The following is a 27907-nucleotide window of genomic DNA, read 5'->3' on the forward strand; positions in this document are numbered from 1 at the left end:
ATGAGTGGAAGAGGTAAAACCGGGGGAAAGGCTCGCGCTAAGGCCAACCCAGATAGCCACTGGACGCATAACGGAACAGGGCCGCAACCGCAAAACGATAGAGCCGGGTCTGTCCCGCATCCGCCTCACGGACTCGTTCCTGAGTCCAAACGCACATCGGGCCAAAGCCGTTTCTGGTCTGTTTTTAGGGGTTTTTGCGGATATGTGCCAGCGCCGATCCAGCACCGCCTGATCATCCCGTTACAGATGCGTAACAGGTGCGTGAAACGATTCCGCCTACCGGAGCTGCGCCGGATGTGTTACGATTCCGCTTAAATCACCACTGGATTGTCCTTTTGCCTTATTTTCGGCATTTTTGTCAGTTAGGGTATCATAGTAACCTATGCTACCTAGGCATACATAAAGTTCTTTTATAATAATGCTCTGTCTATCTACAGTAATTATCTTTTAATATATAGTTTTTCTGTGTAAAATAACTATGAAGTTATGAATAAAAATGCAATACAGGTGCTGGTCATAAAATTAGAATATCATCAAAAAGTTTATTTATTTCAAGAATTCAACTTAACAGGTGAAACTAATATATTATATAGACTCATTACATGCAAACTGAGATATTTAAAGCCTTTATTTGTTATAATTTTGATGATTATGGCTTACAGCTTATGAAACCAAGAAATCAAAATCCCAGAAAATTAGAATATTACTTTAGACCAATACAAAAAAAGGATTTTTAGAAATGATGGCCAACTGAAAAGTATGAACATGAAAAGTATGAGCATGTACAGCACTCAATACTTAGTTAGGGCTCCTTTTGCCTGAATTACTGCAGCAATGCGGCGTGGCATGGAGTCGATCAGTCTGTGGCAGTGCTCAGGTGTTATGAGAGCCCAGGTTGCTCTGATCGTGGCCTTCAGCTCTTCTGCATTGTTGGGTCTGGCGTATCGCATCTTCCTCTTCACAATACCCCATATATTTTCTATAGGGTTAAGGTCAGGCGAGTTTGCTGGCCAATTAAGAACAGGGATACCATGGTCCTTAAACCAGGTACTGGAAGCTTTGGCACTGTGTGCAGTTGCCAAGTCCTGTTGGAAAATGAAATCTGCATCTCCATAAAGTTGGTCAGCAGCAGGAAGCATGAAGTGCTCTAAAACTTCCTGGTAGACAGCTGTGTTGACCTTGGACCTCATAAAACACAGTGGACCAACACCAGCCGATGACATCGTACCCCAAACCATCACAGACTGTGGAAACTTCACACTGGACTTCAAGCATCTTGGATTGTGTGCCTCTCCATTCTTCCTCCAGACTCTGGGACCTTGGTTTCCAAATGAGATGCAAAATTTGCTCTCATCAGAAAAGAGGACTTTGGTCCACTGTGCTTTATTAAATCCAGAGTCAACGCAGCCGTCTACCAGGACATGTTCAGAGCACTTCATGCTTCCTTCATTTTCCAGCAGGATTTGCACCGGCCCATACTGCCAAAATAACCCAAACCTGGTTCAATAACCATGATATTATTGTGTAATTACTGTGTGATTTCATGCAATATTCTAATTTTCTGGGATTTTGATTTCTTGGTTTCATAAGCTGTAAGCCATAATCATCAAAATTATAACAAATAAAGGCTTGAAATATCCCAATTTGCATGTAATGAGTCTATATAATATATTAATTTCACCTGTTAAGTTGAATTCTTGAAATAAATCAACTTTTTGATGATATTCTAATTTTATGACCAGCACCTGTAAGTACATAAATTCAAATACAAAGTTTGTATATTTACAGTTTTAATTTTTGCAGATCGTTTCACAACTTTGACCAATCTCTATTTAAGTACTTAATAATAGCAAATGTACAGTTAATTTCTGTTAAATTAACTAAACGTACAAGTACGGCATACCTGCACATTTACAGTATTACTCATTAAAGCTACACTGTGTGATTTTTACCCCCATCTAGCGGTGAAATTGTATATGACTACCCAGTGAATATTAGTTTCTGTTCCTCTCAATTCCGAGGGCGTTTTAACTCCTACGGTGGCCGTATTATTCCAAGATTAACATGGCTTCCAGTTATCGACTTCGTCCATGACAATAATAAACAATACGTCTAAAATGAATAAAACTACAGGACAGATGTCAGGAGGTAAACGTCACCCTTGGAATCGGCTATCCCAGCATAATCAGATTAGGCTAACATTACAATGTGTACAAAGTAAAAGCAATTAAAAATAACTAAAATTTACAGTGTCCTTTTTTTATATAGCTTAAAAAATTGTGCCTTTAAAACTATTCATCACCTGTGATCCGTCGCAGCACAGATTTATGTTACAAGGTAAACAATACTTTTTCACCATTGACGCGAGGATGAAGTTACAGGTCGTTCTGGCGTTATGCACAACCATGCTATGGTTAGACAAGCAACTATAAAACTTCGAATTTACACAAATGAATTAAGCAGGCAACCTCGGCGTCCGTTTTAAAATCTTCTCCTCATGAGCTCTTTCCATCTGGGAAAAGTTACTCCAATGTTGACTATGGTCTTGCTGATTTGCCTGTCGCGTTGACGTTTTAATTCTCTCTTTCAAATGTGAGTACACACACACACACACACCACACTATCTTTCAAATCTGCCGGCACTCGAGATCTCGCGAGTAATCTCCCCCTCGCATTCGTCACGGTGTCACTGAGTGAAAAACGCAAAAGGCGAAGCTTGAATTTACAGGCATGACCCACTTTGGCTAATGTAGTTTCAAGATGGAGGGGCAACATGGCGACCTGCATTCGAACCCCTCACCCGTATGTACTTTCAATGGCAGATTATAAACTTAAGAGAATACTTTATTACTTGAAAGAAGTAAATATACATTAATGAGCACATATATTTTTGAAAGAACTAAGTGTTTTTTGCTAAGAATCAACTAAAAAAGTTACACAGTGTAGCTTTAAACAAACACTGAACATCAAGATACGTGAATGATAGGAAATACAAGCTTAGTATATAATTTAGAACATGTAAAAATATCACTGTATTGCTTTAAATTTAAATACAGCTAAAATTTGCTTTAAGTTGTCTGCCGTTTGTACTTATTGCTTTCCTTAATAAGTAGGGGGGAAAATCGGAAAAAAATCGGAAATCGAATTATAAAAAATAAATCGGAGATTTTATTTTTAGGCCATATCGCCCAGCCCTAATATATGGGAAAATATAGTATAAAACAAATTAAATTTTCTGCCACTTTTAGTGCAATCATATGGAATCAGAAGACTCGGCCATTATGATATTTTAAATTACTTCTTCCCATACCTTGTTTGCCATGATCATTCTGCTTTCCACTTGACCTGAAATCACACAAAAAAAAATAAAAAAATTAACAACTCAGTATTACATTTACACATGTAAGAATATGTTCCACTGAGACAATGCAAAACCTGACTATGATCTGGAAGCTGAGCAGGAAAGGCTAACAGTGATGTTTTGAGACAAGACACCTAACGTTAGGGGTGTAACTGTCTGTTCATCTGGATCAATGCAATTTTCAAACCAATGATCAAAAGTATCCTATGAAAAAGGCTACTATGGTGACCCCAGGTCATCCAAAATGTAGATACGTTAATTTCTTCATCAGAACACAAACATTCTATAAACTTTTATTTTATAAGCCTAATATATGCACATATGCATTCTATAGCTACGTGTTGGCAAGCAGATGCAGCCAGAATTTGCAGTTTATCATGTTGTGTTCATATTCTAGTCTCATGTGCTTTCCTGTATCATCAACAAGTACAGTATTTACTGAATTCGTTTTCTTACCAGTCTTGAGATAGCCATGTTAACCCTTACGAAAATTAACTATGGTTCCCTTTCAAGGCGGTCACTTCGACGTCACTGACGTATATGGGAACTCCCTTCCTCCTCATTTTCACTGAAATCTTATAGGCTAACGCCAGCTGGAGACAGCTGGCCAATTGACACGAAACATGCAAATAATGACCGGTCCGCGGGCAGTATAAATAGCATGGGCGCGACAATTACGTCAGAATCTCTTTCTTCACGCTAGAAGTCTTATCTGAAGTCATCGTGGAAGTTGAAATAGAGGTTACTCAGCATATTTCCTCCCCGCATCCGATGGCTGCTAACTTACATGCCAGATATGTGCGGGTCCTATCGACTCGCTCTACCCTAACAAGGATCAACCGAGGCCGCACTCACGACGGGCATGTGCTGGACAGTGCGCGCCCTCAGGGGAATAAACCCGGGCATCAGCGGGGATGAGGCCCACTGCCGCCAGCAGGCCGCTGGTGGGCCCTCTCCCGCCCTAGGACGAGTACGCTGCCCGTCGCCACTCCGGTCCTCTTCGCGGGCACGCTAGAAGGACTCGACGCGATAGGCCCTGTTGATAAGGAATACTTTAGCCCGGTATCTCAGCCAGGCTACTTCAAGAAAGACTCCGTCTTCCACGGCGTCCTTTGGTAGTCGTGCGCAAGACGCGCGTCTAGAGAGACGAGGCAAAGGCCATGGCTCCGTGTCTAAAAGGGAAAGTACGGATGCTATGAGTCTCTAGCATAGAGGTCTCTAGCCGCCCCTCTCTGACAATGGAAGTGCACAGCCGCAATCCAGTGAGTGTTGTTGCGCAGTCGTTACCGCTTATGCTGTTGACGCTGGGCCTACGTAACATTACATTTTGATGTGCTTACAGCTGATGTTGCCCTGTATCCTTCAGTGCAAATGGCCATGCTGATTTAACTACATATTCACAGTTGTTGTCGCTACGCCACTGACGCTGTGTTTATGTACACACTGCTCACTTTATGTGCTATGATTTGTGCCGTTATATTTTGCCCTGTATCCTTCAGGGCAACTGGCCATTCAACTACGTATTCACAGTTGTTGTCGCTTCGCCACTGACGCTGTGTTTATGTACTCACTGCACACTATATGTGCTATGATTTGTGCCGTTATATTTTGCCCTGTATCCTTCAGTGCAAATGGCTATTCTGATTACAACATTCACAGTTGTTGTGCTGCCACTGACGCTGTGATTATGTACACTGATGTGTGTGTTATGCTTATGCCGCGACATTGCCCTGTATCCTTCAGTGCAATTGGCTAATCTGATTACTACGAAGACACAGTTGTTGTGTGATGCAACTGACGCTGTGTTACACACTACGCACTGTTATGTGTTAGGATTTATGCCACTATATATTGCCCTGTATTTTTCAGCGCAAATGGCTATTCTGATTGCTACACAGTACGTATTCACAGTTGTTGTGCGATGCAACTAACGCTGTGTTTAGCCTATGTGTACACTACAAACTATATGTGCTATGAATTTTGCCGTTGTATATTGCCCTGTATCCTTCAGTGCAATTGGCTAATCTGATTACTACGAAGACACAGTTGTTGTGTGATGCAACTGACGCTGTGTTACACACTACGCACTGTTATGTGTTAGGATTTATGCCACTATATATTGCCCTGTATTTTTCAGCGCAAATGGCTATTCTGATTACTACACAGTACGTATTCACAGTTGTTGCGCGATGCAACTGACGCTGTGTTTACGACGTACACACTACACACTGATATTCTGAATTTGCCGTATATTGCCCTGTATCCTTCAGTGCAATGGCTATTCTGACCACTACGCATTCACGGTTGTTGCGCGATGCAACTGACGCTGTGTTATGTACATACCGCACTCTGTTATGTGTAATGATTTATGCCATTATATATTGCCCTGTATCATTCAGTGCAATGGCTATTCTGATTACTACTCAGTACGTATTCACAGTTGTTGTGCGATGCAACTGACGCTGTGTTACGTACACACCGCACTCTGTTATAATGATTTATGCCATTATATATTGCCCTGTATCATTCAGTGCAATGGCTATTCTGATTACTACACAGTATGTATTCACAGTTGTTGCGCGATGCAACTACGCTGTGTTTACGTACAGACTACACACTGATATGTGTTATGAATTTTGCCGTTGTATATTGCCCTGTATCCTTCGGTGCAAATGGCTATTCTGACTACTACGTATTCACAGTTGTTGCGCGATGCAACTGACGCTGTGTTACACACTACGCACTGATATGTGTTACAATTACGCCGCTATATATTGCCCTGTTCCTTCAGTGCAACTGGCTACTCTGATTACTGTGTATTCACAGTTGTTGTGCGCTGCCACTGACGCTGTGTTATGTACATTGATATGTGTCTATGATTTATGCCGTTATATATTGCCCTGTATCCTCAGTGTAACCGACTATTCTGATTAACTACGTATTCACAGTCGATGTCGCTATGCCTCTGACGCTGTGCTTTGTACACATCAATGTAACTGTTATCACGTTGCCCTGTATCCTTCAGTGCAACTAGCTATCCTATCTATCTGTGCATAGTCACAGTCGTCGCTACGGCGACTTGCGCTGCATCTGTGTATACACACTGAAGCGTTATGCTGTTATGTTGCCCTCAGCGTAACTGACCATTGTGTTTGAACTGCGCATATGCATGCAGTTTCGGTCGCTTCGACGACTTGCGCTGCATTATACACACGTTTTAAATGTGCGCACTGATGTGTTATGCTGTTATGTTGCCCCCTATCCTTCAGTGCAACAACCAGCTGTCCTATCTAACTGTGCATATTCACAGTTCTGTCGCTACAGCGACTACATTGCACTTATGTACGTACAAGGACGTGTTTTTGCTATTTTGTTGCCCTGTTCCTTCAGTGCAAAACTAGCTATCCTAATCTAACCGTGCATATTCATAGTTTCTGGATATATGTACGTGCACGGATGTGTTAGGCTGTAATGCTGCCCTGTTTCCTTCAGTGCAGCTAGCCATCCTGATCTAACTGTGCATCTCAGCTACGGTGACTTACGCTGCGTTATATACATACATGGATGCACTATTCTTACGCACTTGTGTTATGCTGTCATGTTACCCTGTATATAGTAGGGGTGTAACTAGAGCTGAAACAACTAATCGATTTAATCGATTAAAATCGATTATTAAAATAGTTGTCAACTAATTTAGTCATCGATTAGTTGCTAAATAACTTTTATTTGCCGTAAGCGGCTCATTTTATTTGCCGTAAGCGGCTTATTTCAATAGAATCTGTCTGCACCCCGCAAGACTTCAAGTTACGCCCACTTCAAGTTACGCCCCTTCAAGTTACGTCACTTCAAGTTACGCCCCTTCAAGTTGCGTTACGCCCCTTCAAGTTACGTCACGTCACAAGTCACGCCCCTTCAAGTTACGTCACGTCACTTCAAGTTACGCCCACTTCCGCGATATGACGAGATGACATCAAATGACCGCGAGATTGATTAAAGTATGCGATTAGTTCCGTATGCTTTTTAATCGATCTCGCACACGTTTAACTGAACATATTCAAATAAACTAAACTGACTCTTACCTGTTCATGAACATAAACCTTTGAGATGACATCTTCAAAATGCCTGTTTTTGTCTGTATTCAGTAAAGCAAGTTTCAATATGCATTAATGCCAAGGTATTGATAGCCTAATGTATTGCTAGAAAACATATTGCAATGTATTGTTTTTTTCTAATTGTCCCACCTCAACTACTGTGGAGTAAGTACTAATATAGCTATTCTTTTGAAATTGTGCTTTGTCTAAAACATTTTTTTTTTAATAAATATTGTTAAACATCTTTTCATGTTTTAAATAAATAATTTTAAACATCTGTTCATGTCATATTGCCTGATGTGCTGACAAATGAATTTTTGACAACAGTAATAAACCGCTAAATGCACTACTGTCAAATATCTTATGATACTTTGAGACAAATTAACTACAAGAAAACTTATCACAATTTTTTTTTTTATTGAAAGGCAACACAATTGTGGCAATCCACAATTTCTGGCACTAATATTGTCATAGAAAATCATATTGTGCCTCCAGCCACATAAAAACAGTCCATGCAGCAGTATCCAGCAAAATCATTTTCAGAGTAGAACCCTTGAAGTTTTCCTCTTTGTCCACTTGCCCAGTATCCTTCACAGTCTTTGTACAAATCATCGCATTGAATGCAACGGGAGATCAGGGGCCTGTTTCAGAAAGGAGGTTCAACCAACTCTGAGTCAAAACTTAAACTCTGAGTTGACTTACCCTGAGATGAGAAACTCTGAGTTTTCGGTTACAGAACAGCTGAAATTAGTTAGTTTAATCAACTCTGAGTTGAACTACTCTGAGTTAGGCGCGTGCACCACAACTATAAAAAGCCATTATCAATGGAGCGCAGATATTATGAGTCACCATGGCAACAGCGCCAGACAAAAAGAGGTCTTCATATTTCTCACCAGTACAAACATTATTACTGTAATTTTACAGTATTAGAACATTAATACTGTAATTTAATGAAAGGGATTACTCTTAATTCTTCTGTAATTTAAAGTAAAATCTGATGTAATTGCATTAGACTATAGAACAATTCTGTATATTTAACACACATTTTTAAAAGGTATATTTTTAATGTAAAATACAAAGATGGTGTGCACATCCCAAACACCCAAATTGGGCGCAGGTGCAGGACAACTAAATGATATAAACAAAATAAAGAAGTGTGAAGTCCACACACTGAAAATTACTGCTCCAAAAGAGTTTATTCAAGCTATTCAAGCTCAAGCAACGTTTCGACCCTCAGGTCTTCATCAGGCTCAATGTTAATGTAATAGTGAAGTCAACTTTAAATAGATACAGGTGATCACCTTAATCAGGCACACCCAAGAAATCATGTGACAAATACAAGTCTATATTAATATATAATATTATGTGTCTACACATCAAACAATCTACACATTCTGATTATTTCACATTTTTATGTGGAGTAGCCGACATAATCAAAGTTTAAATCTAAGTATAAACAGGTATTCTTATTTGTTTAGAATGTAAATAATCTACTACTGTATTTTCAGTTGCCAGTTAAGGAGTTATATAGACTTCATCTTATTTATTTTTTAAAACTGCAGTAAAAATAGCAACATTTTATTTATTAATAAAAGATTAATTGTATTAATAAAAATGTACTGAAAGAATGAATGAGGTGTTTAAACACCACTTCCTCTTTAAAAAGGGGGAGGAGACCAAAAGAAACTCTGGGTTTACAGAAGAAAACCTGCTCCCGACCAGGTTAGGTTCACAGAGTAAGTTACCATGGTAACTGACTCTGTGTATAAGTTACCTCTCTTTCAGAAACGGGCTTGACTTACTCTGCTTTCTCAGGTTTGACATACCTCCCATTCTGAAACAGAAAACTCAGAGTTTCCCTCATTTCAGGGTTAACATACTCAGAGTTTTCACTTAACCTCCTTTCTGAAACAGGCCCCAGATAGGGAATGCAGTAGGTCCTTTTATACTCCTCTGAAAAGGAGTTCCAGTTTACCACACCTGTTGACAAAAAAAAAGAAAGGTTTAAGTGTAAAACATGTTTGCATTTCTTTCTTTTTTTTAATATGAACTTTTTCCTCAATATTAATTTTAGTAGTGGTGTGCCACCCCACAACAAGACAATTCAGAAATGAAAAGAAACACTTATTGCCTAAAACAAAAAGCATTAGTCTAATGTAGAAGTGAATGTTATATTATGATGATTAAAATAATTTTAGCACTAGAACCTTGACTTGAATCATAACTGTGGCCCACACAAATGTAGAATCGTCACTCAAAAGCACAACAGCTGCACACAAATCACAGAGGAAACAGTCATAAACTTATACAGAAAATAATAAATTAGGAAACATCTATGTACAACATGCATTTACATTTTAATAATGGCAAGTGACCACTCCAGGGTCCATCTTATGTGTTGTGTTGCTGGCATCTTCAGGACACAGATTGACAAGTGGCACTCAAGTAATCACCACTAAGAAACGTGCATTATTCTGAATGCAGCGATGTGTGAGGGGAAATAAATAACATTACACGTTGCATGTTACAGAGTGAGCTCCCAAATTACCCTAATGTTTACCCTGACTAGCTAGCTTATTCTTATAGATAGATTAATAGATAGATTATCAACTCCAGAAACAGTAGAAAAATGTGTTACTGTATGAACATTTCTTATACAGTTCAATTTAAACAGTTATCTGTGGAAAATATTCTTACCGTGGTCTCTGAACGAGCTGCCATCTTGCCAACAAAATCTCGTTCTACTGACATCTCGTGTGATTCGGTTGTGATGATAGGTGTGTTCGACATCGGCTGCGGCTGGATGCAACCGATCGGCGAGAGTAGCCGCGTGCAGGCGCGGAGGAGCTGCAAACGGAGACGTGAAGTCGGACACTTTCTGGTTCCCGTAGTGACTGCTCACGTGGTATTTGCATACTTTACCACAGCTGAAGTGAAATAAATGCAATATTTGACAAATAATACACAGATTTTTCAGATACATTTTTATTCAATACTTTATGTAGGCTACTGCTTCATACAGCGTCTGTTTGAACAAGAATAAAGTTCAACATAAGCTGTTATAAATGAAGTGGAGTCTACGTTTTTTAATCTGTTTTATTTGATAAACATGACACAATATAACATGACAACGACATGAAAAGAGTGTTTACTGTTATAATAAACTGATTTGAGAGCTTTAGAAGAACTAAAGGTGTGCGAATAAACACGAAACACACGTGATCGTTGTCATGCAGTGAATCCGGCCAATCGTGGAACAGCTGTGTCGTCATCCGCCCTCGTGCAGCCCAATGCAGCCGCTCTTGAGAAGCTGCGCTGGCTGAGTTCTCCGGCTACTCTCGAATTGCCCTCGCGGTACTTTGATGGCATACGTCACAGTCACGTGGCGTCGGCGCTGCATCAAGTCGGACAAAATTTCTAACCGGCATGCACTGCTTCAAGTCAGCCGCCGATCGGTCTGCGCAGAGCTGCATGAAGTCGAACAAGCCTTTGGACAACTTCAAGTTACGCCTACTTCAAGTTACGCCCCTTTCAAGTTACGCCCCCAGTCTTGCAGTCCGCAGACAGACCCATCTCGCTTATTTCGTGCATATTTTAAATCTGCGGTGACCAAAGTGTGGCAGTAATGAGCCACCGGAGGTTTTACTCAGCCAGTACAGCAGGAGAAGTAGCGAATAGCCAATAGCTGGCCTTGTTTTATGTCACATGCTTCCCGCACAGCGAGATGGCGGAGGCAGGCGGCAGTGGAGCTCGAGAAAGAAAAAGAAAAAAGCGGAAGATAAAACTAATCGAACGAAGCAGCATTCGGCAGTTTAGGATATCGCACAAGATTTGTCAACAAAGAAAACATTTCATCACTGGAGAGTTTTTTTTCCGACACCATCGTATCAATTGATTTTGATATGTGCGAGGGAGAGAGAGAGCAAGACAGCGCTCGGGTGAGTGCGCGCGCGCGGCCGGGGCTCTCTCTCTGGTCGTTCTTATATATGCCCTGTCAAGCTGACAGGACTTAAAACACATGCAAATGATACACTGTTTCACTCTATGGTGGTTAAACTCTGCAATTAATGTTTTGGTAGGAACGAAAGTTTACATCGTATGTTTCTCCGGAATCAGCCAGCGCGAAGGACGTCTATATATAGATTGGTTGCTGGCGTTTGCCGCTGAACCGCGTCATAGCTCATTACCATAAAGTTGAGCTACTTTCAACTTTCCAATTGATTTCACAGCATAAGCTATAAAGCTGTTTCCCAGGTATAAGCTGTGTGTTTACAGCAAATAAATAAAATGCAATTTACTGCATCTGTATTCTGTTTTATTCTTATTCTTCGTGAAAATATGTTCTGCAAGATTCATTAATAAGCTTTGTTCGGGATGTTAAACTACTTTAGGAGCCCAAAGGACTGCCATGGTGAAAACATTATTTGAAATCTCCTTGTGAAATTTGCTAGAGTACGTATGGGTCAGTGTTTTGATTGCAGAAGAGTTCGACAAAGGATTACTAACACATAATAAAAAAACTCCAGGTATGTTTTTGATGAGGATATGACAATGCAAAATGGTTAAAATCTCTAAAAAGTCTATGTTGAATGATAAAGACCCTTTGTTAATAATTTACTTGGGGGGAAAATGGGCAAAACTAAAATATAAGTACATAAACCGATTAATCGATTAATCGTAAAAATAATCGTCCGATTAATCGATTATCAAAATAATCGTTAGTTGCAGCCCTAGGTGTAACGGTACACAAAAATCACGGTTCGGTACGTACCTCGGTTTTAAAGTCACGGTTCGGTTTATTTTCGGTACAGTAAGGGAAAGAAATGCAAACATTAAACTGTAGGTTGTTTATTACTATAAACTTTTTTTAACAATTTGTTTACACTTTTTTAAACACTTTTTAATAAAATATAATAAAATAGATATAAAATAAAAAAAGAATAAGAAATAAAATACTGCTGCAAAGTTCTCCACTAAATAAAATACTCTCAGTCTCAAACCAATATCACATAATAAAATATAATGAAAAATATAAATAAATAACTATGATTACAGTGCAGCATTACCAATCCCAGCTTGTAGGCCTGCTCATATTTAAAAATGAAGGCTGGGAATCGATAAAAAAAAGAACTAATTAATTGCACAATTTGCTGTAATTAATTGCAATTCCTCCAAGCTTGTAATCATCAATAATTAAACTTATAATCACCTAATTAAATGAAACACAGGGAAAAAAGGAACAGATAATAGCCCTATAATAAAATAATATTAAACATAAATATATCAATGTATTATTATTTTTCAATAATCAATCAACATATTCAAATTAAGATTTTTTTTCTTCACTTTTTTACTAATTATCAAAATAAAATATAGTCCAAAGCTATAGTACAAAGCTATTATTACCAGAGCATGTGATCAGAGCAGGTCATTTTACCATTGTTGCCAGCATAACTATATCAGCTCAGCAAACAGAAGTCTACTACTGAGAAATTTCACCTTATTTGAGCAGACTTTGCTTTTCCAGTGCGTGATCGGTACATGATTGGAGTGTTTGGGCCGTTAACGACAGAGCAGAACGCGCAGCGCAAACACGGACTCGAACATTGAGCAGAGAGCGCAGCGGGCCGACACACACACACACACGGAACGGAGAGTGCGGCGGCGCACACGGAGCGGAAAAGCTTTTTTTCGCCCTGCAGTCTATTTCATTGGTTTAGGTTACAGTGACGACGGGTAAAACACTGGTAAAACATTAGAATCAGCTGCAGGGCGGGATTTGCGCTGAACGCGGAGACTTCCGCCACTTAATATGTTCGTGTGGAAACACGAAAACGTACCTATGTTCCGCACACAAAATATTGCATTCAGTCATTCGGTACACACGTGCACCGAACCGAAAGCCCTGTACCGAAACGGTCCGGTACGAATACACGTACCGTTACACCCCTAGTATATAGTGCAGCTAGCTATCCCAGTCGAACTGTGCATATTCACAGTCTCTGTCGATACGACGACCTGCGCTACATTATTGCACATGGATGTGTTCATGCTGCGGTGTTGCCCCGTATCCTTCAGTGCCTATATTGAGCTACTGCGTATAGTTGGCGCTACAGCGACCGATGCTGTTACGTACATGTGCTACGCTGTTATGTTGCCCTGTTTCCTTCACTGCAACTGGCTATTCTGTACTAACTCGTATACTCACAGTTCTAGCTACGGCTACGACTGTGTTTGTGTACTTCTGAGGTGCTATGCTATTATGGGGCTATTATCTAACTGCGTATATTCACAGTTGTTGTCGCTACGGCCAATGGCACTGTGTTTATGTACATTCAGCTATGTGTTAAATTGCACTTCTGTACATCGGCTATAGAACATCGGACTGTTCTACAAGGGAGTGTCAGTTTCCTCGTGACCCCCTTGCTGGCCTATCATCCCCCGGTTCACGGACCTGAGAGAGTTATGGGGCTCCCCCATGACAATCCCCCTCAAGAAGGTCTTGCTAATACAGGCGATCAGCACGATTGTCACCCCAGCCCCAAGCTGTGGAACCTTCTTGTGTGTCCGCTGCTGGGTCCTTAGTTGAGCAAGACACTTCACACTAATAAGTGCTGAGAGATCTCCTTGAGAAGGACCTTTCCACCTGCTCTCGCCCCAGCGAAGCACTTGGAGACCTACGCTCATTCTATGTGAATGATGTTACGTTGTCTCGGACCTAGTGACTGCAGCGTCACTCTCCGTCCGATACCAAACTGCGTTCCGAAGACGCTTACACCGTTCAGAGCACAGATTTATCCCTGCCCGCCTTATCTGCTGAGCCGTCAGCCTCACATGATGCTGATGCTCAGAGTGCTGTTGGCCCTGTTAGGGCTTTGCAGATGTACGTGGACCACCAGGCAGCAGTCTGACTAGCTGTTTGTGTGCTTGGTGGATGGTACTAGGGACTGAGACTTCTCACTGAATTCAACGCTTTTCATGTGGTTTAATGCCTACGGGATATAGGTATGCTGGCTGTCTTCTCAGAACACGTTCGCCAGGGGTTCACGTTTTATGCACTGCCTATAGCGTCGTGGGTTCGGTGAGTTTTATTAATGGACTCATGAACTGTTACCACCAGCTGTGCAGTAGTCTGCATTATGCAGAGTTACCATTGCTGCTAACTCTGTGTTATGACTATAATGTTACATAGCTGTTTCCGCATTACACAGTAGTTTTCAATGTTCTGTTAACTCTGTGTATGGCTATAAGGTTATGCAGCTGTCACCGCTATTGCCGTCGACACTGTGTTAACTCTTGTGCTTGAGTGCTTATGGTGTTATGCTGCCCTCCAGTGCAGCCTTCGCTTCATTGCATTGGATATGCAACTTGGTAGGTCGTAACAGACGTTTCTTGGTCTAGTTTCGCCATCAGTTCGAGTGCTCCTAGCGGCGCTGCTGGCTTAGAACTGTTGTCTCTCGTGGGAGTGTAGCTTGACCCCGTTCAGGGCTTATCTTCACTGCGCTCACGGCGGGATTCTATACAGTTCCCATATACGTCAGTGACGTAATGTCGAAGTGACCGCCTTGAAAGGGAACGTCTCCGGTTACTATCGTAACCTCGGTTCCCTGAGAGGCGGGAACGAGACATTACGTCAGCCGCCGTGCTCGCCGTTTGATCAGCTGTGCTAGCGTTCAGTCTTGATTCTGACGTAATTGCCCATGCTATTGTAATAAACCTTGATTCAGGGGCTAATGTTGTGGCTAGAGAAATCTACTCTATAAAGCAAGCAGCACCACGGGATTAGAAACAATAATCTTTATTTAACAATTCATTCAGTTACCGAACATTTCAGAGACTGGGTCAGGTTCTAAATGTCCCAAATACCTATGTTAAGTAGCCTGGGCGAACAACACCACAATGGAGCATGCTACACAGAGGAAACCGCAAATAAATAGACTATCTAAAAGCTAGTATACACACAATAAATATACAAAAGCTATAAAACACATCACCACCGCAAGACACGGCACACATTCGCAAGGCACGTGCACCTAACACCCAAGACGCCATCAGACTGCAACATACGAACTTAGTTCATTCTAACCCTCCCACCCATCATGATATGGTTATACTGCTAGATTTAAAATCACAAACACACACACACACACATATAAAGTTTGATAGGCTACTTAACTCTCCCGGGAGCCGAGACCCTCCCCCCGGGTCTAGGCTTTGGCGCTGTTTGGTCAAGGGGAAAAAGCAAACACCAATACAGCGCTCGTGAGGCCTCCGAGCAATAGCGGAAACGGAGCACCCCCCTTCTGAAAAGCTGCGGCGCCCAACGCACTCCTATTACCCGGCCTTATCTACAGTTTAGCCCGCTACACTATCTTCCTGTAGGGGTAAAATCTTTGCGTGGCAGGGGGAGCTGCCACTCGACCAGTCACGGATATATGCGCCTGCCACTGCGTTATATGCGCCGGCCACTCGACCAGTCACAGATATATGCGCCTGCCACTGCGTTATATGCGCCTGCCACTCGACCAGTCACAGATATATGCGCCTGCCACTGCGTTATATGCGCCTGCCACTCGACCAGTCACAGATATATGCGCCTGCCACTGCGTTATATGCGCCTGCCACTCGACCAGTCATGGATATATGCGCCGGCCACTCGAACTTACACAATATGTAAGGTTTAAAAAAACAAAACAAATGCAGCGCGCGTCTCGTGGCTCTATTAGCATCGCGCCAACCACTACCAGCCACACGATCTCTCACTGTTTACATATATCAGACACTCCTAATCATACACGAGAGCACGCAGACAGTGCAATACAGATCTTGACCTATTTCTCAACTAAATCATATTTTTTATTCGCTCTTTTTACCCGTATTGTGCGCGCTCGTGGCTCTATAGCATCGCGCCGGCCATACCAGCCACACGATCTCTCACTGTTTACATCTATCAGACACTCCTAATGATACACGAGAGCACACAGACAGTGCAATACAGATCTTATTTACCTATTTCTCAACTAAATCATATTTTTTATTCGCTCTTTTTACCCGTATTGTGCGCGCTCGTGGCTCTATAGCATCGCGCCGGCCATACCAGCCACACGATCTCTCGCTTACGGCCACTACCAGCCACACAATCTCTCACTGTTTACATCTTTCAGACACTCTTAATGATACACGAGAGCACACAGACAGTGCAATACAGATCTTGTTTACCTATTTCTCAACTAAATCATATTTTTTATTCGCTCTTTTTACCCGTATTGTGCGCGCTCGTGGCTCTATATAGCATCGCGCCGGCCATACCAGCCACACGATCTCTCGCTGTTTACGGCCACTACCAGCCACACAATCTCTCACTGTTTACATCTTTCAGACACTAATGATACACGAGAGCACATAGACAGTGCAATACAGATCGTATTGACCTATTTCTCAACTAAATCATATTTTTTATTCGCTCTTTTTACCAGTATTGTGCGCGCTCGTGGCTCTATAGCATCGCGCCGGCCATACCAGCCACACGATCTCTCGCTGTTTACATCTATCAGACACTCCTAATCATACACGAGAGCACGCAGACAGTGCAATACAGATCTTATTTACCTATTTCTTAACTAAATCTTATTTTTTATTCGCTCTTTTTACCCGTATTGTGCGCGCTCGTGGCTCTATTAGAAACGCGCCGGCCATACCAGCCACACGATCTCTCGCTGTTTACGGCCACTACCAGCCACACAATCTCTCACTGTTTACATCTTTCAGACACTAATGATACACGAGAGCACATAGACAGTGCAATACAGATCGTATTGACCTATTTCTCAACTAAATCATATTTTTTATTCGCTCTTTTTACCAGTATTGTGCGCGCTCGTGGCTCTATAGCATCGCGCCGGCCATACCAGCCACACGATCTCTCGCTGTTTACATCTATCAGACACTCCTAATCATACACGAGAGCACGCAGACAGTGCAATACAGATCTTATTTACCTATTTCTTAACTAAATCTTATTTTTTATTCGCTCTTTTTACCCGTATTGTGCGCGCTCGTGGCTCTATAGCATCGCGCCGGCCATACCAGCCACACGATCTCTCGCTGTTTACATCTATCAGACACTCCTAATCATACACGAGAGCACGCAGACAGTGCAATACAGATCTTATTTACCTATTTCTTAACTAAATCTTATTTTTTATTCGCTCTTTTTACCCGTATTGTGCGCGCTCGTGGCTCTATAGCATCGCGCCGGCCATACCAGCCACACGATCTCTCGCTGTTTACATCTATCAGACACTCCTAATCATACACGAGAGCACGCAGACAGTGCAATACAGATCTTATTTACCTATTTCTTAACTAAATCTTATTTTTTATTCGCTCTTTTTACCCGTATTGTGCGCGCTCGTGGCTCTATAGCATCGCGCCGGCCATACCAGCCACACAATCTTTCACTGTTTACATCTATCAGACACTCCTAATCATACACGAGAGCACGCAGACAGTGCAATACAGATCTTATTTACCTATTTCTTAACTAAATCTTATTTTTTATTCGCTCTTTTTACCCGTATTGTGCGCGCTCGTGGCTCTATTAGAAACGCGCCGGCCACTACCAGCCACACGATCTTTCACTGTTTACATCTATCAGACACTCCTAATCATACACGAGAGCACGCAGACAGTGAAATACAGATCTTATTTACCTATTTCTCAACTAAATCTTATTTTTTATTCGCTCTTTTTACCCGTATTGTGCGCGCTCGTGGCTCTATAGCATACCAGCCACACGATCTCTCGCTGTTTACACTGTAAAAAATGATTTTATGGTGAAGTAAATACTACTGAAAAAAAACAATGTAATTTACATGAAAGAGTTAGTCCAGGCAAGAATTAAAAAAACTAAGTAAATTCCATATCAGTACTTAATTCAAGCGAGTAGAAATGGAAACGTAAATATTAACTCAATAAAATTAAGTAAAAATTACTCAACTTTTCTGATACTGGGGTTCCCATCATGCACTGGACCTTGAATAATTAATGAGGTTCATTTTTCACTGTTTTCCAGCTGTATTTACACTGTTTTATCATTGCTTTTGTTGTCAGGATTAGTAACTTGCCATTTTGTGACATTTCAAGTAAATTTTCTGCTCAAAATGACACATTCAAACACAAAAATGATCCATCAAATGTTACCGTCATTGTGTATTGTCTACGAAGTATTGAGGTACTGTATTTGCATTCACATGAGACTTAACATCTGACATGATGTAGTATAAGTTACTTAGATAATCTAAGTAAAGCACATACTATAAATGATTGGTATAATTCAATATTATTGTTTGAGTGAAATGTAATGCAAAGGAATTTTCAACTAAATCGATATTAATCAACCATTTACTAGCCAAGTTAAAATTACTTATTATCTTTGTTACTTTCACTTAACTAGGTTAAGTAAAGTTTACTTAATTCCATATTTCAAGTAAATTTAACTTAAAGATTTCTAATTAAAGCTACTGATGAATATGTTTAGGTTTTTACTTGGCAAACTTTGTAAATTTACTAGCATTTTCTGAGTGAAAAAAATTAGCAAGCTTTTTTCAAGTAAATCTTACTCCAAATGTTTTACAGTGTACGGCCACTACCAGCCACACAATCTCTCACTGTTTACATCTTTCAGACACTCCTAATGATACACGAGAGCACACAGACAGTGCAATACAGATCTTATTTACCTATTTCTCAACTAAATCTTATTTTTTATTCGCTCTTTTTACCCGTATTGTGCGCGCTCGTGGCTCTATAGCATCGCGCCGGCCATACCAGCCACACGATCTCTCGCTGTTTACGGCCACTACCAGCCACACAATCTCTCAATGTTTACATCTTTCAGACACTCCTAATGATACACGAGAGCACAAAAACAGTGCAATACAGATCTTATTTACCTATTTCTCAACTAAATCTTATTTTTTGTTCGCTCTTTTTACCCGTAGCCTACTGTGCGCGCTCGTGGCTCTATAGCATCGCGCCGGCCATACCAGCCACACGATCTCTCGCTGTTAACGGCCACTACCAGCCACACAATCTCTCAATGTTTACATCTTTCAGACACTCCTAATGATACAGGAGAGCACACATACAGTGCAATACAGATCTTATTTACCTATTTCTCATCTAAATCTTATTTGTATTCGCTCTTTTTACCCGTATGGGAGTTCGCGCGCTCTAGAAACGCGCCGGCCACTACCAGCCACACGATCTCTCACTATTTACATCTTTCAGACACTCCTAATGATACACGAGAGCAGCCGCGGCGCTACCATTGGGCCTTAGGTCCGGGCCCATCCATTTTCTACTATGGTTTTGTACGTTTCTTCATTTGGATCTATTTGCGATCATTCCATTCTAAACAAACAACGCAGTTTACATGCTTCGTCCTTGTCAGGCACGGCGCCAGGATTCCAGTTTTGGATGGGCCAGACCGGGTGGGCCTTAAATTAAAAACGTTAAATAAAAAAAATAAAATAAAAAAAAAACGTTATCCAATCACTGCTTAACCTAATAAAAAATATTTACTAATATAGCCTACTATTATATTATCTGTGCGTATACATAATATAGATTTTAATAGCTTGATGCTCTTTAAATATTTTGTTGCATTGTTAAAAGTTTCGGTGCATAGGACAGACCTATCCGCGATCGCTCTCCATGGTTCTGACCAAAGAAGGAATTGGAATCTCCGTTACGCATCATACGCATCATACCTGGGCTGCATTTTCCGATAACATTGTCTCTTAGCGCGCTACGAAGACTCTTGAGGTATAACTTAACTAAAGGTATACTACCACTAAAGGTATATCATTGCTAGGCGTCTTCAGGGCTATCATCCACAGGCGCTGGCGCCCTCCTAGCAACGGCGCTGTTTTTGGTAAAACATGATTTTGACGACTTCATTTGACGTTTTGTTTTATAGAAAACTCTTTTTAAAAGATTTTCGTTTTGTATAAATTGTATCTTAATTTTGATCAATGTTTTATCAATCAATTGCCCGTATTTAATAAATAAGACAATGTAATAAGGCGCCGACACGATCACTTGCATTGCATGTGAACTGGAAGGCGCCGAAACTCAGCTTGTGCCTCACAGATTTGAGAAATATAGGCTATATATTACAGAAAGCTTGAAATGTCTACTTTTAAACGAAAATATTAAAACCAAAATAAATAGGCTATAGGCTACTCTCTGTCTGATTATATAATCCATATGAAATGTGCATTTCTCTCTGGCGTTCATGCGAGTCTGCATCGTCAACTTCATCTTTGCAGCCAGCGACACAGAAAACACCAGTTTATTACTAAACAATTAAATGTCTCCTTGCTAATTTAGACACATTCATAATCATTACTTTAACCGGTTCTTTGTGGCAAGCTTTATGCGTGCGGTCATAACGCTTATTATCCTGTAGGCTATAGCCTATTTAAAGCGGCGATTTGTCCACGAATGGCTTAAATGAACAACTACTAGTCGAAAATTAGTCGGAGGCAGCCCTTATTCCACATATTTTCGAACCAGCAGGCCATTCTGGGTTGAGCGAGCGACCCTACGGAATGAACGAGCGGAGCGGAATATTCAGAAATGCGCTCTCCACTCACGAGCTCTGATCGGAACAAACCCGAACTGTCTGCTGAACTTGAGCAGAAACATCAAAATAGACATAGACAGCTTTTTAAAATTGTTTTTAAAACTAAACATTTAGACTATTTTAGTACAAATTAACGATTTTTTTATAATTCTTGACAAAATTAGAATATATTAATTATTATTTTTTAGTTATTTTTTGGGTGGGCCTGTTGAAAAGTGGGTGGGCCTAGGCCCGTCAGGCCCACCCATGACGCCGTGCCTGGTCCTTGTTACATTATTCATTAAGATAATAATAAATGCACGCATAATTATCAGTGAACTTGATAAATGTTGCAGATATGTTTTACTATGCATGCACAAACAAATGCCTTTCAACTTATGTGTGCAAAATTCAGAATAAAAATATATTAAAAATATAAATATATTAAAATATACGGGGATAAAAATAATTAAGCAGACAAACAAGAATAACAAACAAGATAACGTGAGAAATAGGTAAGATTTATATTGCACTGTCTGTGTGTGGTCTCGTGTATCATTAGGAGTGTCTGATAGATGTAAACAGTGAGAGATCGTGTGGCTGGTAGTGGCCGGCGCGTTTCTAATAGAGCCACGAGCAGCGATCGCGCACTCCCATATACGGGTAAAAAGAGCAAATAAAAAAACAAGTTAAGTTGAGAAATAGGTAAATAAGATATGTATTGCACTGTATGTGTGCTTTTGTGTATCATTAGGAGTGTCTGATAGATGTAAAGAGTGAGAGATCGTGTGGCTGGTAGTGGCCGTAAACAGCGAGAGATCGTGTGGCTGGTGCGACGCTTCGCTTAGCCACGAGCGCGCTCCCATACGGGTATGAAGAGCACATAAAAAAACAGATACAATGAGAAATAGCTAAATAAGATATGTATTGCACTGTATGTGTGCTTTTGTGTATCATTAGGAGTGTCTGATAGATGTAAACAGTGAGAGATTGTGTGGCTGGTATGGCCGGCGCGATGCAATAGAGCCACGAGCGCGCACACGGGTAAAAAGAGCGAATAAAAAAATAAGATTTAGTTGAGAAATAGGTAAATAAGATATGTATTGCACTGTCTGTGTGCTCTCGTGTATCATTAGGAGTGTCTGAAAGATGTAAACAGCGAGAGATCGTGTGGCTGGTAGTGGCCGTAAGCGAGAGATCGTGTGGCTGGTATGGCCGGCGCGATGCTATAGAGCCACGAGCGCGCACAATACGGGTAAAAAGAGCGAATAAAAAATATGATTTAGTTGAGAAATAGGTAAACAAGATCTGTATTGCACTGTCTATGTGCTCTCGTGTATCATTAAGAGTGTCTGAAAGATGTAAACAGTCAGAGATTGTGTGGCTGGTATGGCCGGCGCGATGCTATAGAGCCACGAGCGCGCACAATACGGGTAAAAAGAGCGAATAAAAAGTAAGATTTAGTTGAGAAATAGGTAAATAAGATCTGTATTGCACTGTCTGAGTGCTCTCGTGTATCATTAGGAGTGTCTGAAAGATGTAAACAGTCAGAGATTGTGTGGCTGGTAGTGGCCGTAAACAGCGAGAGATCGTGTGGCTGGTATGGCCGGCGCGATGCTATAGAGCCACGAGACGCGCGCTGCATTTGTTTTGTTTTTTTAAACCTTACATATTGTGTAAGTTCGAGTGGCCGGCGCATATATCCATGACTGGTCGAGTGGCAGGCGCATATAACGCAGTGGCAGGCGCATATATCTGTGACTGGTCGAGTGGCAGGCGCATATATCCGTGACTGGTCGAGTGACAGGCGCATATATCTGTGACTGGTCGAGTGGCAGGCGCATATATCCGTGACTGGTCGAGTGGCAGGCGCATATATCTGTGACTGGTCGAGTGGCAGCTCCCCCTGCCACGCAAAGATTTTACCCCCTCTCCTATCTTCGCCGCCGGCAGCCCTAAACAGCGTGCGAACGGCACCCACCCCCCAACCTTGAGTGCAGCTCGGCGTTAGTAAAAACACACCGCTTCTCAGAACCCCGCACGCTTCGCTGTGCCCCTCTTTTTAATCACTCTCTTCCTTTACGCTCATCAATGGTCAGGTGCAACAATCATTTAACTCAACCCACTCTTCCCTCAATGTCCCGCCATTTAAGAGTGATTTACTGACACATACTATCGCGTATTAACAACGATTTTATACACAATTAAACGGACTTTGATATGTATAACAAGTCTACGAAAGCTTGTTTTAGGTCTTTTGAGATGTGGGTTCAACTGATCTTTCTTAAAACAGATGGAAAACGTAAAGACGCATGATGCTACATTATCAGTGTTTTGCCCTCCAGCTCTCGCCAGTTAACTGAACATAATTTAAGAATGCTAACGTTAGCTTGAAAACCGTAAACGTAACACAAATGTAATATAAAATATCGTTCACATCTAACTGCTAGTAAATGAGACTCTTACCTCAGCCGGTGATCGGTTGGCATGATGTCCGCTGTGACGAACAAGGCTCACTGAAAAGGGCGTTATTTCCAAAGAATCCAAACGGACTGACTGACAAACACAGAACTCCTGCTCACGGCTGCTCTTGACGAATACGATTGCTTTGAACCACTGTTGATCTCACAATCCACTTCACGAGAGTAGACTGAATTCAAATCTCCCGCTTGCCCAAACTGGACTGATCAGCTAACGTTAACCTTTGTGGGCGGGAGTAAACAGCGGAAAAGTAATGGCGGCGAATTTGAATCTGCGTCATCGCGCGCGCGCACTCACACACACACACACACACACACACAAAGCCCTGAATGTGCAGCAACGGAGATTTGGAAAAATATTAATAAAATATACATGAAATTATGGGAGAATAAGACAATGAAATAATGATCAAAATGAGTAGGCCTATAAAATAACATGTGAAATAAAAAATAATTCAATACAGGCCTACTGTAGCCTATGTAGGGTACTGTACAAATACTATTATTTAACCTTAAAAAAACTCACTTTAACCCCCACATGCTTAATAATCTGTAAGGAAAACATATTGAATAGATGCTGATTTCCGCAGTTATACCTTCTTTACTTTGTTTTCTAATTTCACAGAAAAAAATCTGTAAAATATTACCTAATAATTTCTGTAAAATTACACATAACTCTGTAAAAATACAGACAAGTTCCTTTTAAAAAACGTCAAAATTGATGTAAAACCAAAATACAAGCAATAGAGTGCCGAAGTTATGACGTCACTTTGTAGGCCAAAACGCGGAAGTGAGTTAGCATTTTAGCACTGGTTCCCTCGCCCTAAAGTCTATGGGTTTTTTGAATGGGTTTTTGCTAAATCGCCTGAAATAAGGTCTGTGGTTAACAAAGCCTCTAAATATTTTCACTTTTTGATCTTTGACATAAAACACACCAGTAATAGCTGCTTGTGATTTTTTTAAACTTTGTGTCTTAAAAACGGTGGTTGCTAACAAGTTGCTAAAAGGGACTACATCTTTTGGCGGGGACTTAGACGTCATCATGACAAACATGAAATCTCTCACGAGCCCGCGTTTCAGCTTCACGTTCAGCTTCGCGTTCTTAGAAGTTTACCTTTCAGTTAATGTACATAACGTTGTTTTTGTTTTGTCCCGAAATGCAACCACAAGTCATCGAATGAAAATGAAATCTCGTTTTACCGTTTTCCGTCCGATGTTACCCAGCGGAGACTCTGGGTTCGTGCCAGATGGAGTAAAAAAGGCTAGCAGTAGCAAGAATAAACGTTTTTCATAACCAAATCAACAGCTAAAATACCTTGTCTTTCTCTTAAAATATCTAAAAGCTTGTTTACTTCGCCACTGTTTAATAGATTAGATCCGCTGCAGTTTTATTAAAGGCTAACGTTACGTTGAGAAATGTGTTTAATTAAAATATTCAAAAATAATACCTGGTTTATTGACTTTTATTGTAACTTGTTTGGATATAATTATAGAAAGGGTGGGTCCTGCACCCTGATATTTGTGAACTTGGCTTTTACCCTTGGCTCATTCCCAGAGAACACGCTGATATGTATAGCCTTAATGCACTGTAAGTTGCCTGTCTGACAAATACACAAATAAAATGTTAAACTATTGTATACTACTTGTATACTATTGTAACTACACTCCAGTCAGCTCACAGTAATGTGAATGTGAGATAAAAATTTACTACACTGGCTCTCACATTGGGGCTTGTGGATTACCAGGTAAAAATATATAGAAAATGTTAACAAAATGAGTATATATGGTTTATTTAGGGAACATATATGGTTTAATTATAATATAGGCTATATAATAAGCATTTGCTATTGGACAATTCTCTTTAAATTCAACATATATAATTATATAGGCCTACAACTATTATATTAAATGTTTGGAATTTAACTGTGTTATGCTTGTTAAGAGATTATTTATATAGTTATCTTAAATACATAGAACACTATTATAACTCCTCTATCTCTCCCTAGTTTTACTTACCGAGACTCGATTAACCTTGTCCCTCATGCTGGCCCTTAATATACCGGCAAGTAAACCAGCATCTAAGCTGCACTGTTCATGTCCAGATTTATAGTGGTTCTCTCCTCGATCTATGGTTTTTCTATAAAGGACATAAGATTGGAAATTGATACGGCCATAACGTTAGTGCTTCTGAGATGGTAAAAGCGCGTTTTTTTCCTGGCGAATTAGCAAATGGTATGCAAACATACAATCAAACATAATACAGTGAAAGATAATCTTTAAAGTTTATTTGGGGCACAATGATAAGGCATAATAATCTTAATCACAAAGAAAATAATATTAAGGTTTATATAAACTAACAAAATAATAAACAAATAAATAAAACATTAACAAAAGATTAAAAAAAATCTCAGAGAGGCACGCATAAACACAATTAGTTTCTAACATTTTTGGAAAAAACGAATGGGCAATATTTCTCATGAAAAAGTGGATAAGTGTTCATACCATAAAAAATAGGTTCATACACAGCGCAGATCATAATGAGCGAGCGTGTTTTTTAAATAAAGTTTGAGGAAGCTTGATGATGACGTTGATCCGCAACCATGGTGTGCTGTAGTCCGTTTATAGCCTACCGTTAGCATTTTATATCTGACGGCTTTATTTAGGCTTCAAAATGTATAAATTTTGGATTAACTTGTAAAGATTATCTTGATAGACAAAACGTGATAGGGTCACAACTCTTTGTTGAACACAGATCTTATTTTTTGCGATTTTCCAAAAGTCTATGGGGAAAATGCATTGCTTTTCGATCGAGGGAACCATGCGCCGCTAACTTCCGGGTTGTCCTACAAAATGACGTCTTAACTTCGGCACTCTATTACCTGCAAATTAAACAGTGGACCTTTAAATTACAGCCTTTTATTTTACAGATATTTGCTGTAATAATGACAAAACGGTAAATATCTGTAAACAAATACAGACAATTACCTGTAAAATTACACTTTTTTTTACAGTGTGTGCTGTAACGGACCTTATAGCATCACAAAATGTTGCTGTATAGTTTTTAAACACTGATAATATTGCTCAGCTTATGACAATGCATTTATCTCATGCTCTAGATAGAAAAAAAAAATATGCAGACTAGGTAGGCTAACCATGTTGTTTTGAAAATGTTTATTCCACGGAGTTCTTCACACAGTTTGAGAAAAGTATTTGCATCCACATCAGGTAGTCTCTGTCAAAACAGTGTTGGCTCAAATCCGTTTTGCAGATATGGGCCAGAGCAGTTTTTAGCCCTTTTTTAAATGCAGTCGGCTCAGATATGTATCACAGATTCGGGCCACACCAGTGTAGCCTATGTGAAAACAGTAGGCTATCGGCTCAGATTCATACTGCAGATCTGGACCAAATCAGTGTCAGACACAGCTGTCTTTCGGTTACCTATGGGAAAAGTGATCTGGGCCAGATCTGTAAAATGATATAAATACTGAACTGATGGCAGTTAGAATGTTTAAGCTGAAACCTCTATCTGGCACGAATCTGGTTCACAATCAGAAAACGTCTCTAAGATAGAAACGGAGGCAAGGGGCTTAAAACGGATCCGGGCCAAATGTAATATCTGGGAAGAGTCGCTCTTCCAGGGCGGGACTGCAGTTCCCCGTCGGCCGTGTTCACAGGCTTCTCCGCAAAGGCAACTATGCCCAGCGCGTCGGTGCTGGAGCTCCGGTGTATTTGGCCGCTGTGCTCGAGTATCTGACCGCTGAGATCCTGGAGTTGGCTGGAAACGCCGCTCGGGACAACAAGAAGACCCGCATCATCCCTCGACACCTGCAGCTGGCGGTGCGCAATGACGAGGAGCTGAACAAGCTTCTGGGTGGCGTGACCATCGCTCAGGGTGGTGTGTTGCCCAACATTCAGGCCGTGCTGCTGCCCAAGAAGACCGAGAAGCCCGCGAAGGCCAAGTAGACTGACGGAAGTTTCTCTTCAAACCAAAGGCTCCTTTAAGAGCCACACAATTTCTCCAAGAAAGAGTGATTACATTAATCCAATCATTATTAAAGTTAAATATCCAGCATAAAAATAAAATGAGTTTTTAGTATTTCACAGTGTTAATATTATAAATGAATAAATATAGTTGAGTTTTCTGAGCCTTTTTAACCGAAATAACACGCTGCATTAGATTTATGTACAAATGGCAATCCACGGTTATAGAAGACTGAGCGAAAAATCAGGAGGCGCACAGCCATTGGCCAACTGTCAATAGAATATAAAAAGTAATTAACGATGATAATGTGTTTTTTTTTTTGTGTGTGTGTGTGTTATGCTACGACATTTAGTTATTGTATTA

General features: G+C 40.6%; 1 protein-coding gene across 1 annotated transcript; it reads left to right on the forward strand.

The window, feature by feature from the left end:
* Positions 1–27525, forward strand: LOC308687134 (histone H2A-like; the record flags this gene model as incomplete). The annotated part of the gene is made up of 2 exons (XM_081359398.1): positions 1–48; positions 27187–27525. 2 exons carry the CDS (start codon positions 1–3, stop codon positions 27523–27525), a joined length of 387 nt encoding a protein of 128 aa, XP_081215524.1.
* Positions 27526–27907: the final 382 nt, after the last annotated feature.

The sequence above is a fragment of the Scardinius erythrophthalmus genome, assembly GCF_964197995.2.
Source record: "Scardinius erythrophthalmus genome assembly, chromosome: 2".
NCBI lineage: Eukaryota > Metazoa > Chordata > Actinopteri > Cypriniformes > Leuciscidae > Scardinius > Scardinius erythrophthalmus.